The 15350-nt window shown below is 42.2% G+C and overlaps 1 protein-coding gene across 2 annotated transcripts in view; it reads right to left on the bottom strand.

The window, feature by feature from the left end:
• SLC35F3 (solute carrier family 35 member F3) overlaps nucleotides 1-13169 on the bottom strand; it is a 142676-nt gene extending 129507 nt beyond the window's left edge. For both annotated transcript variants that reach the window (XM_070740573.1, XM_070740563.1), the window contains exons 1-2: nucleotides 13117-13169; nucleotides 11632-11858 (exon numbers count right to left, since the gene is read on the bottom strand). In XM_070740573.1, coding sequence (XP_070596674.1) covers nucleotides 11632-11858; nucleotides 13117-13169 — 280 coding nt within the window. The remainder of the gene's footprint in view (nucleotides 1-11631; nucleotides 11859-13116) is intronic.
• Between the last annotated feature and the right edge of the window lie 2181 nt (nucleotides 13170-15350).

Here is a 15350-nt window from a genome sequence, read left to right as displayed (position 1 = left end):
CCCAAGGATCAGGACTGCCCCCACCCTCCTTGCCTTTCGTAAACTTCTTAAAACCCACCTCTGTCGTCAGGCATGCTGGAACTGAGACATCCCCACCCCCATAGCTGTATGTATGATATGTTTGTGTGTATGCTCTTTTATACATTGGGGTTTTTTAGGCTTTTTAATGTAAAATTGTTATTTTAAACTTTAATATTAGATTTGTTACTGTATATTGTTTTTGTCATTGCTGTTAGCCGCCCCGAGTCTGCGGAGAGGGGCGGCATACAAATCTAATTAATAATAATAATAATAATAATAATAATAATAATAATAATAACAACAACAACATTCAGTTCCACACACAACACTGAAAAGTGCCATTCGTATCAAACTCGGGCTGCACTAACATTAAACTTTGATATTGAGGTGGGGGCCGCAAACTATTTTCCTGCGGGCCGTAGTTTGCCCATGGGCAGCGAGTTTGAGACCCCTGCCCTAAATGAAGAGCCGCAGTAGCACAGCAGGTAGAATGTAGTACTGCAGGCTATTTCTGCTGCCTGCCGGCTGCCTGCAATTTGGCAGTTCTGATCTCACCAGGCTCAAGGTTGACTCATCCTTCCATCCTGCCGAGATTGAGGACCCAGATTGTTGGGGGCAATATGCTCACTCTGTAAAACCGCTTAGAGAGGGCTGTAAAGCTGTATATAAGTCTAAGTGTTATTGCTAAATATTTTGTCTGTAAGCTTCAGCATTGTCCTGTAACTACAATTCAGAAATATCTACTTGACCTTTTCCAAGAAAATGCATTTAAGACTTACTTTTCATAAATACTAGCACCATTCCTTGCTATCTAAGATGTCTTCAATATCATTAAACTACCTTTGAATTTCTACATAATCTGCAACACTCACGTTCCCAGATCAATAAGGAGCAGCTGCCCAGGCTATCTTCCAACAGGTGGCAGATGGGAAAACTGCGTGTTTCCTAGGCTGTTTGTATCTGTCCTGTGCAATCCAAAATTTTAGTACAAAATACTTCAGAATTGTTTATCTGAATATAACAGTATATAGTCTATATTTCAATAAATATTGTTAAAATATTTCTGTAAATGAGTCTAGCAGCTTGCTAGATATTGATATGCAACTATGTTACAGTGTTTCAGATTTTCAGATTTACTTGTTGGACAATTTATGAAATTAAAGTTTTGCAAATATGCAAATTAGCAGTAGAAATATAAAAATAATTGATAAGGAAGGGATGGAAGGTATTTTCATTTATTTATTTATTTGATTTCTGATTAAGACAATATATATACGTACAGTTGCTGAATAAAACTATCGTCATGTGTGTTAAGATAGCCAAGAAACAAGGCCGTTATCACACTCAGGGTCTCAGGCCCAGGCACACAAATTATTATTATTATTATTATTATTATTATTATTATTATTATTATTATTATTATTATTATTTATTAGATTTGTATGCCGCCCCTCTCCACAGACTCAGGGCGGCTCACAACAGTGATAAAAACAGTATACAATGACAAATCTCATATTAAAAGTCTATAATAATAAATCTAACATTAAAAGTATAAAAAACCCCATTGTTTAAAAAATCATACATACAACATACCATACTGCATAGGCAAGGGGAGATATCTCAGTTCCCCCATGCCTGACGGCAGAGGTGGGTTTTAAGGAGTTTACGAAAAGCAAGGAGGGTGGGGGCAATCCTAATCTCTGGGGGGAGCTGGTTCCAGAGGGTTGGGGCCGCCACAGAGAAGGCTCTTCCCCTGGGTCCCGCCAGCTGACATTGTTTAGTCGATGGGACCCGGAGAAGGGCAACTCTGTGGGACCTAACCGGCCGCTGGGATTCGTGCAGCAGAATTGCCAAAAGAGTAGTGGTCATCCTAATCTCTAAAGGCAGAAGGTTCCAAGACCTTCTGATAGAGAAAGCATGTCTCCTTATATTCCTTTATGGAATATAAATAGAATTATAATTATTGAATATAAATATAAAGAATTACCAAAGCAATATTTTTATTAGGACTTAATTACACAAAGTTGGAAAATCTAGGTGCAAACTTTATTTTTTGTAATAGTCTATCCATTAATACTTTAAAGTTCCCATTTTAAATATGTTTACTTCTAAAACTTATTGACAAGTTTTACTTTCTAGTAAAAAGACCCCAACATATTGAGTGATATGCTTTATTGAATTTCCATTTATCCTTTAGCAATTTGGTAATGCCGAGAGAATTATTCTGAAAGTATCATCTCATTTAGTTGATCATATGTATTTTAAAAATATGTCAAAGTCTGACCAATGCTGGAGGCAGATGGCTTTCACCTATAAAAAGATTTATATGTTGTCAAATAAAAAATTAAATTCTCATGTCCTACTTACAATGATCTAATTAGACATTGTGGGGAGAGAATGCTAATACTTGATAAATCTTTCAGTCTGAGCCAAAATGGCTCTGCTTTCAGTATTTACTTTCATTAACGTTTAAGTAAGTGGTAAAAAAATTGCACCAGAACATGATGCATAAATATAGTTCTAATCTACAGTTAATACTGTACTTGGCAGTAAAAGCTTGGAAGCAGTTATTTCACAATATCAGCTGCCACTATATTTTTTTCTTTTGTATTAAAGGAAATACTCCACTGATAATGTTGATTCTGATGTTCTTATTTCACCCAGATAGTAATCAATATCATGTTCTTTCTTTCTTTCTTTTTTCCCCAAATGATCTTTGCCTGCTGGAAATTTTACATGTTTATATTTGATTTTAATTTACTCTGATTTTATTTAGTGTTGATAATATATGTTTGTTTATTTATTTATTTATTCGACTTCTATGCCACCCAATCCCGAAGGACTCAGGGCGGCTTACAACAATAATACAAATATAAATAAATACAGAACAATAAGAAGAAGTCAAATATAGTATCTAAAACTATAAAACCCCATATTAAGAAAAACCCAAAATCATCATAATCACATGCATATATACCACTCGTGCAGTTTGGCCTTATCAGTTGTTAGTTCATGGCCCCCCAGAGCCAGGATTTTATGGTCTTATGGAAGGCCAGTAGGGTGGGAGCAGTATGGACATCAGGGGATAGTTGGTTCCATAGGGCCGGGGCAGCCACAGAGAAGGCCTTCCCCCAAAATCTCACCAGCCTGCATTGCTTAGTCGACAGGACATGAAGGAGGCCAACTAGGTGTGCTCTTATTAGTCTCTGGAAGGTATGTGGCAAGAGGCAGTCCCGCAAATAATAAACATTAATGTTAATACTTAGGGGGTTGACATTCATTCATTCATTCATTCATTTATTTACTCGGGGTTGCCTGTATAAAATGCAATAAATAAATAGTCTAAATCAGTGACAGCGAAACTTTTCAGGACCAAGTTCTCAAACGGGAACATGCGCACACGCCGGAGCCTGGAAACCCAAAGACCAGCTGGGCAGTGCGCACGCACCCACTGGCCAGCTGGTTTTGGGATTTGCGGTGCTCCGGCATGCATGAAGACCATATGGAAACTGGAAGAGCAGCTGGCGACGGTCTGCATCGTGTGCCAACAGAGAAGGTTCTGCATGCCACCATAGATTCACCACCATGGGTCTATATAAATGGACTTTACCAAAAATTGTTGCACTAAAATCAAAATGAAACTTGATAAATTAATTATCAATTATGTATGATGTACCTCAATGTTATGACTCATTCTTTAGAAAACAATGATGTTCAATACAATTCTTCTTCAAATCACACAAATGCAAGGAGACTGAAAAACTGTTGTTAAAAATTCCCATTGCAATTAAGCTTTGGTTACCTTCGTTTTCAAGGCCAAATGAAACACGCTGTCAATCTGGAATCATGCTATAAAGATGCCGCTGACATGACCTTTATTACATCAAGACAAGCCACAATTGCTCAACATGAAGTCAATAGGACGATTAGTCATTGTGTCAGAACAACATATTAAGACTCTGCTTCTGAAGCTGCCCTTCTCATAATGACCAATCTAGCAGAAGTCAATTAAAATATTTATCTCAATGGGAGTAACAGGGATATTCATATTGCAAGATATCACTCATTTTAAAGATGAAAGAACAAAACATGCAAGATAGTAATTACTACAGATGTATGCAGCAATCTAGTTATTTTTGCTAACAAAGCAAAAAGTGCCAACACATTACCAAAGAAATATATTCTCTCTGGTGTCTTTCAGTAACATATCTAATGAACTGCAGATGCTTATGAATAATTCCAAAAATCTGCTCAGCGTGTACCCAACTTCTCTCTTTTTCATTAATATAAAATGCTTTCCTTACACAATTATCCAAAAATTTATTAATGAATAATCAAAAAATATATTCTCACCCTAAGATGAATACTCCAGGAAACTTTATAATATGAATATTATTATGACTATATTGACATACATATATTTTAGCATATAAAGAATTGTGTACTGATTATAAAGTATGATTTCATTATAAAAATCATGCCATTTGCAGATTCATATTTTATGACTAAAATAGCTGCTGCTGAATGTAATCAAGAATATATATTCTATTACTGGGAGGATATTCCTTGGATTGATGAATATTTTTGACAATAGAAAATAGACCTTTAAAACATAAATGCAGTTTTGCTTATTATAAGTGTTTACTTACCCTTCAAAAAAATTAAAAGCACACAATAAACAAATCTTGCAGTATGTAATATGAAATAAAACCCAAATATTTAGTGAGAGGAAATACATAATAATGATTATAACATTATTTACAATATTAGTGAGATGCACAGGATATAAATTTAATACTACAGTATACATACATACATACATACATACATACATACATACATACATAATTTAATATTTTTTCATGTTTTCTCAAAGAACAAAGGTTTTCTCGACTGAAGTTATATGTTTTAATAAGGTTAAAATTTGAGAGAAATTCATAACAGAAATCTGTGGTCCCTAAATTAGCCTTTTCCAAAGTTTCACTAAACTTGACAGGAATTAGCTTATCTCCTTTCTTTATTTTATTTATCCTATTTTTAATCGCTAAAACTTTCCCAAAGTGGAATTATTTCAACCTGAAAGTTAAGATTAACCAGTGCAGTTGCAATTGTTATTATTTTTCAAACTAGTAATAATTAGTCAGAAAAAATAAAGTGTTCTACTGGGAGAACAAGGATGGCTAAGAACTGAGACCAGACCGTTTCCAAGAGAAATCCCTTTATTAGGGTAACAGCTAACCAACAACAAGAACAGGAGAAAACTGGCAACTCATTTTCTGTCAGCTGCTACAACGGGCAACCATTGGTGCCCGTTTATTTTCCCGCCGGCTGAGCTGTCATGCCTCAGCCAAAGGGAGACGTTTCCAGGTTGTTGGGCAAAACAGCATGACTTGTGGATGTGACACCCTTTCTCTCTTTGGTGCATGCATAATCTTGCAAATAAACTGGGTGCCTGCTGCTCCTTCCCAATCGATTCAGTTCAGTGTTTGGAATGCAAAATGGCTGCTCCGGATTTGCTGGAACTACAGGAGACTGGAGGTCTTGTAGCAGGTAACTGTCTGTTCCTCCAGGTAAATTGGGCACTGCACGTGTAGTGCATGAAGAATAATCAGCGCCGTTGAATTCTAGTGATTGCTCGTGGAGGCTGTTTCCATGCTCAGTTCAGGTGAGGCCTCCCCTGGTAGTGGAGCGGAGGTGAACGGTCGCCCTCAGAGAAGGTCAATGTGGCAATGCCAGTTCCTTCCATCCTTGAGCTCAACCCTATAAGAACAGGACCGTGTTACACCCCCCATAGTTCTGAGCGTATACTCAGTCCCCCATTTTAAAGGTCCTGACCCAACTGATTGAGTCCAGGAGGTGTCAATTGTGTAGCTCAGGTACAACCTGTCCAGGGTGGTCCTGAGTCATCATCCCATGAGCAGCTCAGCTGGGCACGGGGAAAACCTAGCCAGAGCATCTTTACCTGCTCTGACAGCTTGTTCTATCATGCCACTGCTGGCCGGGGGGAAAGGGGCAACTTGGGCATGGCAAATGCCCTGCTTTTCCAGAAACATCTGGAATACGGCCGACGTGAACTACAGGTCATTATCTGAAACCACTAAGTCGGGCAGGTGGCAAACAATGTGTGTAGGACCCAGCTTATGGCTTCGGAGGTGATTGATGCCATAATGGCTATCTCCAGCCATTTGGAGTATGCATCCACCACTGTTAAAAGGGTTTGTCCCTGGAATGGCTCTGCCAGGTCTATGTGACTCCTAGACCAAGGGCACCTGGAGATCTCCCATTCCATAGACAGGGCTTTGGGGGGTGCTGGACAGGACTGTTGACATCTTTGGATCGCTTAGTCTAATTTTGGCCACCATATATAGCTATGATCTAATGTCTTTATCCTGGCTATGCCAGGATGTCCTTCATGGAGGCATTGTAATATTGGGATCTGTAATTTTGGAGGGACCACTATCCTAATTCCCCACAGCAAACAGCTCTTTAATAAGGACACTTCATGCTGCCTTGTCTTGTAGGGCAAGAACTCCTCTGGTAGGTGTCCTTGCAACCACCCCCTGCACACCCAGTCAAGCACTTGCGCAAGAGTATGGTCTCTAATAGAAGAACTAGTGATGTCTGCAAAGATCGCTAACTGACCCCAAACTTGTCAATTAGCAAGACCGACAAAATGGGGCTGGGTCTTGCACTATGGGCATTGGCTAGGTCTTTCCTGGGGCAATAGACCAATTGATAAATATAGGCAGTCAGGAATACAGACCTGTACATACAAGGGGGAATAATTCAAGAGATCTGACTGTCACTTGATAGCAGACCTAAAAGAGGCTTGTGGTCAGTTATTAATTGGAAGAAACAGCCACAGACGTAATCATGGAACCATTTAAAGGCCATGATAGCTGCCAGAGCCTAATTGAATATAGTTCCTCTCTGTAGAAGAATGTGTCCTGGAAAAATAAGCAATTGGGGTCTCTGCCATATTGAGAAATTTGTGGCTCAGGATAGCCCAATGCCATAGGAAGAGGCATCGCAAGCTAAGGTGATGGGGATGCTGTCACTGTATTGGACCAGTAAAACATCAGAAGTAAGGAGATGCTGCAATAAAAGCAGAGGATTGGGCCTTACCCCATGATCAGGGTGTCTTACAGTCCAGTAACCTGTGGAGTGGCTCCGTCACTGAGGCATTATGTAGCAGGAAAAAAATTTAATCTATAAAAATTAAGTAGGCCCAGGAAAACCTACAGTTCACTTTTGCAAGTGGGGGATGGTGGTGCCTTCGTAATGGCTTCCACTTTAGACACAGTAGTGTGTATGCCCAAAGCATCTATGAGGAACTCCAAAATTTCAACTTGAGGGCCTCTAAATTTGCATTTAGTCTTTTTTAGTTTAAGGCCATTTTGTTGAAACTGGGTCTTGCCGTAAGGACTTGCCGTAGTTAGGTTTAGGTTTGATCGACAGGGGGGTGAGATCAAAATGTCATCAAAATAAGGGATGACTCCTGGAATGCCTTGCAGTAAGCATACTAAACCCAAACTGCAGACTGTGGCATTTAAATGACCTTTTGTGGGTGACAATGGTTTGGGAGGTTGCTGTGGCGTTGTCAACAGGTAGTTGGTGATAAGCTTGAGACAGTAGTAGGTTCCTACTGGTGTGGTCCAGAGTGCCGCACCGAAAGGAACCTGCTGATGAGGCAATATTCGGCATTTTTTTTCCCAGTGTCTCCATATGGGAAGAAGCCCTCCCACCTGCCCTCACCTTAATGCTGACTTTTATTCTTCATCCGAATCATAGCTGAGAAGCTCCTCCTCAGGAGAAAAATAGCCAAAAATTGCATCATCAGTAAATCCTTACCAGTATGGTGCTCTGAACCGCACCAGTAGGAACCCACCACTGGCCTGAGGCATATCCAACATAGCAAATACAGAGCCGTGGGCCAGAAAATGAAGAAGGTGCTGGACCACAGGAACTGGAAATGGGTGTGCTTGCAATGCAAATGAGTATGCATTTAAAATCAGGACAGATGTGTATAGAACCATCTGGCTTGATGGGAATTACAATGGGAGTTTCCCATTGTATGGAGTCCTTCGGGATTGGGCGGCATAGAAGTCAAACAAACAAACAAATAAATAAATACATTTTGAGTGGTCAGTGAGCTCCAAAATGATCTGTGCTATTAACTTATTAACTATTAACTTATCTAGTTCCTCATCCACTTTAGGACAGAGTGCAAAAGGAATACGTCTAGGTTAAAGCCTTATAGGAGCCACCTGGGGATCTAGTTTAAGGGATATAGAGCTCCTTGTATATTTAGCTAGGGTGCCATCAATGACCTCTGCAAATTCTGTGGTTAAGGTCTCAAAGTCATCTGCAGTGGTAGCATAGCCCCAGAACCTTGATCCAGTCAAGCCCTAGCAGACTGGGAAGCATTCCCTTGACTACAATGAATGGGAGGTGAGCTGAGATATTACTTTCCTCGACCAAGAATTGGCCCTGGCCAAGAAAGGGGATAGTATTCCCTTGGCAGTCATGCATTCTGGTGTTGCAGGAAATTAGGTGCCCCTCCAGTTAAGCAAAGTACTAGCTTCTTCCAGGATATAATAGATTTACTATTATAGTAAATTTACTATATTATTTACTACTCTGACAGTCAGGTAAATTTTTTGCTGGAGCTGGTGGATGCGTGGCTGATTGACAATGCAGAGTGGGTACTAACGCAGGAGATTGTAAAGCAATCTTCCCTGGTCTTAGTGAAGACTCCTCAGAACCTTCTGACATGGGCTGGATGGAGGAGTGAGGTTCTGCAAGGTGGCTCAGCAGACTTTGGGCAAATGTCCCTTTCTTCCACACCGATGGCAGACTGCTGTTTTAAAATGGCATAGAACCCTGGGGTGATTCTTGCTGCAGCCAAGGCAAGATACTTTTGTCCATCATCCCCTTGCTTGCCTGGGATGACTGGAGGCAACTCACATCATCTTCATTGTCTGGCAAGTCATCGGGGACAGCATCGTCATGGTGGACAACAATGGCTCAGTCCGAGGCAGTCGTAGTTAGAGTCCGGTGTACCTCGGCCGTTGATTTATCTGACATCTTGGAGGCATAGGCTTCGTTAAGGGAAGACTCAGTCCTGAGGGAAGCCATATATTGGTTGATGGACTCCCATCCTTCTGGATCCTCTGACGGAATGCAAATCACTGTGAAATAGAGTCCTATTGGAGTTCGGCGGCAGATAAATCCAATTAAATAAATAAATAATAAATAATAAATATAGGATGGGGCTGGCGCGACATAGCTCTGCAGTTTGCCCAGCAGAGTGTCTCAGGGCACTCCATAAACAAGTTGTGGAGCACTAAAGCTCTGGCCATCGCGAAGACCTGCGGGACACACAAGTTCAGGAAATGAGCTGGTTTCCTATCACTGGTCAGTATAATTATTGGCCTGCAGGAAACATTCAAATAATTCCACGTATGCACCTGTCTTGGCTGCCGGTTCGAAAGACACAAACTATACCAATCTACATCTTAATCTACATCTCTGAGTGTGTGTTTGTGTATGTGTGTTGCACAAAACCTACGTTTCCATTGTTCCACAACAGACAATATTGGGGCAGCTGCCTATTTACACAAGTGTTGACCTCTGCATACACCTCTGCATAGAACAAAGCACAGTAACTAATCAATTTTATAAAAGCATGGACAATTGTTTCTGTCTCTTTAGGAAATAATATAATAGCTTTTTTCCCCCCAATGAATATAGCTGTTGGCTGCAGTAATTAAGAATACACCCCAACACTCTAAGCTCTTTCAAGCCTCAAACGGCTCTCTAAGATGCAGTTCTAATAGATTACCAATGGACATTCTTCTAACAATCCCAACAGTCATAACTTATAACTAGCATACCTTCTGAAGCCTATTACACCCGACAGATACATGTTAATAGAGAACATCTGCTATTGGATTAAAATTGGACTACAGAGCTTAGACCATATATTTTTCTCACTGACCAATAAAAATGCAATCAATAAAATGAACAGCTTAAAACCACTCCTTAACAACAAGAACTATTAGCAATCATTTGTGGGTAAGGCTTCACATAATGTAGGGGGAAAAGCTACTTTTAGAGAAATATATTTATCTTAATTATTTAACAGATAATGCAGATAAAAGCTATCAGGGTGCCCTGGAAATTTAAATAAAAGAGGGATAATCAACTGGTGGTGTCTCTGCAGATTTGGCAATACAGAAAAATATAGATTGAGGTTTCTATGGCGTAGAGATCAGAGTCTACATGATATTAATAATAGCAAAGACTTAAGATTATCTCTACCAATGTAAATATTATACTTTAAAATTCTTGTAATGCACAAGTTATTTTCCAAAGATTTGAATATTTCAAATATTTAATTGAATAAAACTGCCAACATGAACATTTCTTTATTTGATAGAATAGGACACTGCATAAGTCAATGGGAAATTATAGGATGCAAAATAGACAAACTGGTGTCCTGGGGAACTCTCTCCTGAACCAACAGGCAAGGAAATGAAAATAAAACATAGGCAGTATTTGTTGATGTTGTGTACCATCTGTAATGCAGAGGCATTCAGCCACAAAGTTGGATTTGGCTATCTTTTTTAGCCGTCTCAAAACTGGAAAAATGCATTCAGAATATATATTTTAGAATACACACACACTGACTCACACACACACACACCGAATACAATATCAGCACTCTATGTTTCTGTAAAACTTGGAAATATGAAGAAAAATAGCTTTTTAAACATACTATTATATTTAAAATACAAATTTGTGCTTAACTATCTTGAATTCACAATGCATTTTAAAAATTCAATTATTTCAGTTTGGGTAGTAAAACAGACAAAAGTTGATATCCAATTAATATAATTAATATAAAGGTACTAAGAGCTCATTTTTTGCAGACTAATTTAACATCTTTGCATCCCAAGAGGAAAACAGCTAATGAAATCATCCAGCTGTAAACACATTTCCCTGAATTATCAGATATCAGTTCCTTGAATTAATGATTCAAACTTCAGTCACCATTTCATTCAACATTTCCCCCTGCCTGCCCCTCTCCCTCTCCTTCTCTCCCTTTTAAATGGCTTTATACTATAGTGGCCTTTTGCAAAATTCTTATTTAAGCCCGGCTTATTTAAACCCAGACTGAACTCTCCCCTTCAGACTGAACATTTTATATATAATACTTGTTATATTTGCTCAACCATCAGAAAGTTTAGCTGGTCATATATGTACTCATAATATTCTCACAATGGTGCATGGCCATTGAAAGAGAATGAGGTTTCTCCCAACAGCTCCCTGAATGGAAACCTGTGTACAAAATTACGGCAAGCCCACAGTGGAAGAAGTGTGGCAGAAAGGAATTGTGAGAAAAAGACAAGCAGCAAATCAGCTCAAGGAGAGTCAGCTGCCAGCGTGAGGTTTCACAGGGTTAATTCCAACTATCAACTTAAGGCTTTCTCTCCACCTGTCAGGAGACAGCCTAGGGAAAGTTGGAGGGAGAGAGAGCGAGAGCAAGAGAGCTGAGGGAAGGATGGATGTTGCTGTGAAAGGGAAAGACAGGAACAAAGCGCTTACTTTTATAGCTGGTAGCCCAAGGCTGATAGCCGTAGTAGCCTGTAATCCGCAGGATCCTTTCCTCGATGGATGTGAGTCCTACGGAAGCGCTGGTGAGGTCTTCCACCGACCTCCATTTCAAGTCCTCTTTGATCGCCTCATCCACCACCAGGTATTTGAGCTGCCGGAGTTGGGGGCTGATGTCTGAAAGCCTCCTGGGGCTGACATCAGGCGACCTCCTCATGCCACTAGAAAGGAAAGAGAAGCAGCAACAACAAGGGGTTGAAGAAAAAAAGAGAAAAGGAACAGCCGAAGCAGACTTGGAGGCAATCAATGCAAGCTTTATTGGGAATATACGTGTCGGGATAGATGAGATAGAGATAGAGATAGAGATAGAGATAGAGAGAGAGAGAGAGATAGATAGATAGATAGATAGATAGATAGATAGATAGATAGATAGATAGATAGGTAGGTAGGTAGGTAGGTAGGTAGATAAATAGATAGATAGATAGGTAGGTAGGTAGATAAATAGATAGATAGATAGATAGATAGATAGATAGATAGATAGATAGATAGATAGGTAGATGATAGATAGATAGATAGACAGATAGGTAGGTAGATAAATAGATAGGTAGGTAGGTAGGTAGGTAGGTAGATGATAGATAGGTAGATAGGTAGGTAGGTAGGTAGATAAATAGATAGGTAGATAGGTAGGTAGGTAGGTAGATGATAGGTATATAGGTAGGTAGGTAGGTAGGTAGATGATAGATGGATGGATGGATGGATGGATGGATGGATGGATGGATAGATAGATAGATAGATAGATAGATAGATAGATAGATAGATAGATAGATAGATAGATAGATAGGCAGTTGGATTGGGGAAACTGAGGAAGGCACTGGACACCCCCTTAGCACAGCTTTTCCCAGCAGGTGCTCTACAGGCATTCTGGAGCCAAAAACCATCATCCCCAAGAGCTGTAATCCGAGCAACCTGGTCTCAGCGGATGGTTCAAGACACCGGCAGCCCCATCCGGGATATCCCCACACGCGTCCTTCAGCGGCGCCCCCTTCGACGAGCCCGCCAAAAGAGCCCCGGGGTTACCTCAGAGCATCCCGAGTGGCGACGCGGGAGAAGAGGAAGGGGTTCGCTTGGAGCTTCTTTGCTTAGCGTCGCTCGCCCACCCCTTGCCGCGTTAACCGGGAAAGCTCCAGGCGGAACTTGGGAAGCCACCATTCCCCCCCCCCCACCCGCCCTCCACCTCCCGGTCGTTCTTGGCGCCCCAAAAAAGCGAACACCGGGAGAAGACGAACAACTTTGCTCCCCACACACACGCGCGCGCAGGGCCGCCTGGCGCTCTGCGCTGCATCCCAACCCCGCCGCAGCTCCCCGGCTGAGGCAGCGGACGAGGGAGCTGACAGAGCCCGAAGCGGAGCGCTCCTCCACGCCGCTACCTTTCCCCCCCCCCCCCCACGCCGCTTCCTCCCGCCGTCGCCCGGCACTCACATCGCCATGCTCTTGCCCCTCGCCGTGCCGCTGGGAAACTCTCGGATCCCCATGGGGAAGAGCAGCGGGGGAGCGGGAGCTCCCAGACTTCTCGGAAGGGGCAGCCGCTCCGGGCTGGCCGCTTCGACGAGGACCGAGAAAGAGAAGCTGCGAGAGAGGCGCGGCGTGAAGTGACCGGGAAGGGGGACGTCGCTTGTGCTGGCCACGGCGGCGGCAAGGAGTTGCAAAAGCGCCCGGCAGAAAAAGAAAAAAGAGGAATGGGAAACGACCGGAGACTGACTGCCTCCACGCTGGGGGTCTCCCGGTGCACCAACGCGGGCGAGGTGAAGCGTCGGTGCCTTGTCTGCAACCTGCTGTAGTTGCTGCCGCTGCTGCCGCTGCTGCTGCGCGTAAAGAGGGAAGGTGGAGGAAAACGCCCGCCGACCTCCTCGTGGGCAACTCCGCTCGCTCGAGCTGCCCGCCCGCCCGCTCGCTCTCTCTCTTGCGCTCGGTCGTTTCTCTCTTTCGCCAGAGGGGGCGCCCGCTTCCCCCCCTCCTCCGATTTTCTTCCTCTGGGTGAAATGAGCGCGGCGGCCGATAGGGGGAGCCCGGGAACATTTGTGCAGAAAGGCAGAGAGGAGAAAAGGAGAGAGAGGGAGTTTTGCAGTTTGCAAATCACAGTTTGCAAACAATAGTTTGCAGGGTTTGGCTCGCGAGTCTTCTCTCCCCCCCCCCCTTCCGCAAAGTAGAAAATGATTTATTTCTTACTGGTTCTTACTGTGTTTACCCGAGGCAGCAAAAAGAAAAAAAACTTGTCCTGCTGGCTAATGTGGACAAGTCATAATGTCAAACTATTGTATCGCTGGATACGGTCTCCACACACACATCCCTACTGGATATTTAATTTATTAAATCTAATTTAATATTGTAGATCGGTCAGCCTCGCGCGGGGGAACAAAAGGTTGCAAGCTTTGGCGCAGGAATGGGCAGCGTGGAGCACTGGGTCCAGCCATCTTGCAGCCTCTTCTAACCCCCTTTCGTGCAGCGCCTGCAGCGCCGTCTGATTGTAGCCTTCTTATCGCAACTCTCAGCCGATTTAGGTGTAAGCAGCCGCTCTCCACGTTGTTGTTTTTAAAGAGTAAGAAAGAAGCAACTGAGTGAAAACAGCAAACCACGGAAAAAAGAATCTGGCTCTGTCCATAGGTATGACACAGCTCATAATCACTGCGGTCCTCCCCTCTCCAGAACCGTTCACTGAAGATGCTTTTGCAGCCCAAAGTAGGGTAGAAAACCCAAGGCTGTTATGGTCTTTGCAAAACAGGAAAGCAAATGTAGCAGCCCCAGAACTGTTTCATTTACCTGCCTGTTTTATGAAAAGAAAAGAAAAATATCTAAATGGAAAGGGGGGGAGCTCCTTTTTTTAATTTAACCTTGGGAATCTTTCTATTTTTGATTCTTCTACTTGACACGCAAAAGAAGGCAAAGCCAGGGGCAACTGAGCCAAACCAAAGGCAAGGTGGCAATTGCCATAAGGGCAGCAGTTTGTCGTAAAGGCCAGTGTTTCCCAACCTTGGCAACTTGAAGATATTTGGACTTCAACTCCCAGAATTCCCCAGCCAGCGAATGCTGGCTGGGGAATTCTGGGAGTTGAAGTCCAGATATCTTCACGTTGCGAAGGTTGGGAAACACTGGTATAGGACATAACCTTGCTTGATTTTTTTCCCACTCATGCTGGCAAGATGAACGGAAGACTTGACAGTTATTTATTTCTGGTCTTAGTCATCGTGATGGGACTTGGGCAGGAGAACCTCCCAAGAGAGTCTATTCACTATTGAATGGTTGTGACGAAGATGATGATGATCGCGCATTTTGAATTTGGCACCCGAATCTGGTCAAATGCACAGCAATTGTGGTTTATTTTTGCAGGCTCAAGTTAAAAACCAGGCAATTTTGATAACCTCTGTTTCGAACCCTTGGGAACCCTGTCTGCAGAGGGACATTTTTACTGTGTCATCTAAAGGAAAGCCCGTTTGCTGCTCGGTAGGGAGGATCCCTGACTAGCAATATGCTTAATATGTCAGGCAATTGCTGCACTCCCTATTTCTAACCGTTTTAAGGTTTGGCTTGAGAATAATGCAAATAAAGCAACTGCTCTGCAAAGGAGGAGCCAAGGTAATCCAACCGCCATCATTTTAACATGACTAGTCTCATATGCATTCTGCTTGCATATAAACATGGAGCCTTTGGAGTTCACA

Source organism: Erythrolamprus reginae, chromosome 1, assembly GCF_031021105.1.
Source record: "Erythrolamprus reginae isolate rEryReg1 chromosome 1, rEryReg1.hap1, whole genome shotgun sequence".
Classification (NCBI taxonomy): Eukaryota; Metazoa; Chordata; class Lepidosauria; order Squamata; family Dipsadidae; genus Erythrolamprus; species Erythrolamprus reginae.
The sequence above is the reverse complement of the archived record's forward strand: the minus strand, read 5'-3'. Positions and strand labels throughout refer to the sequence as shown.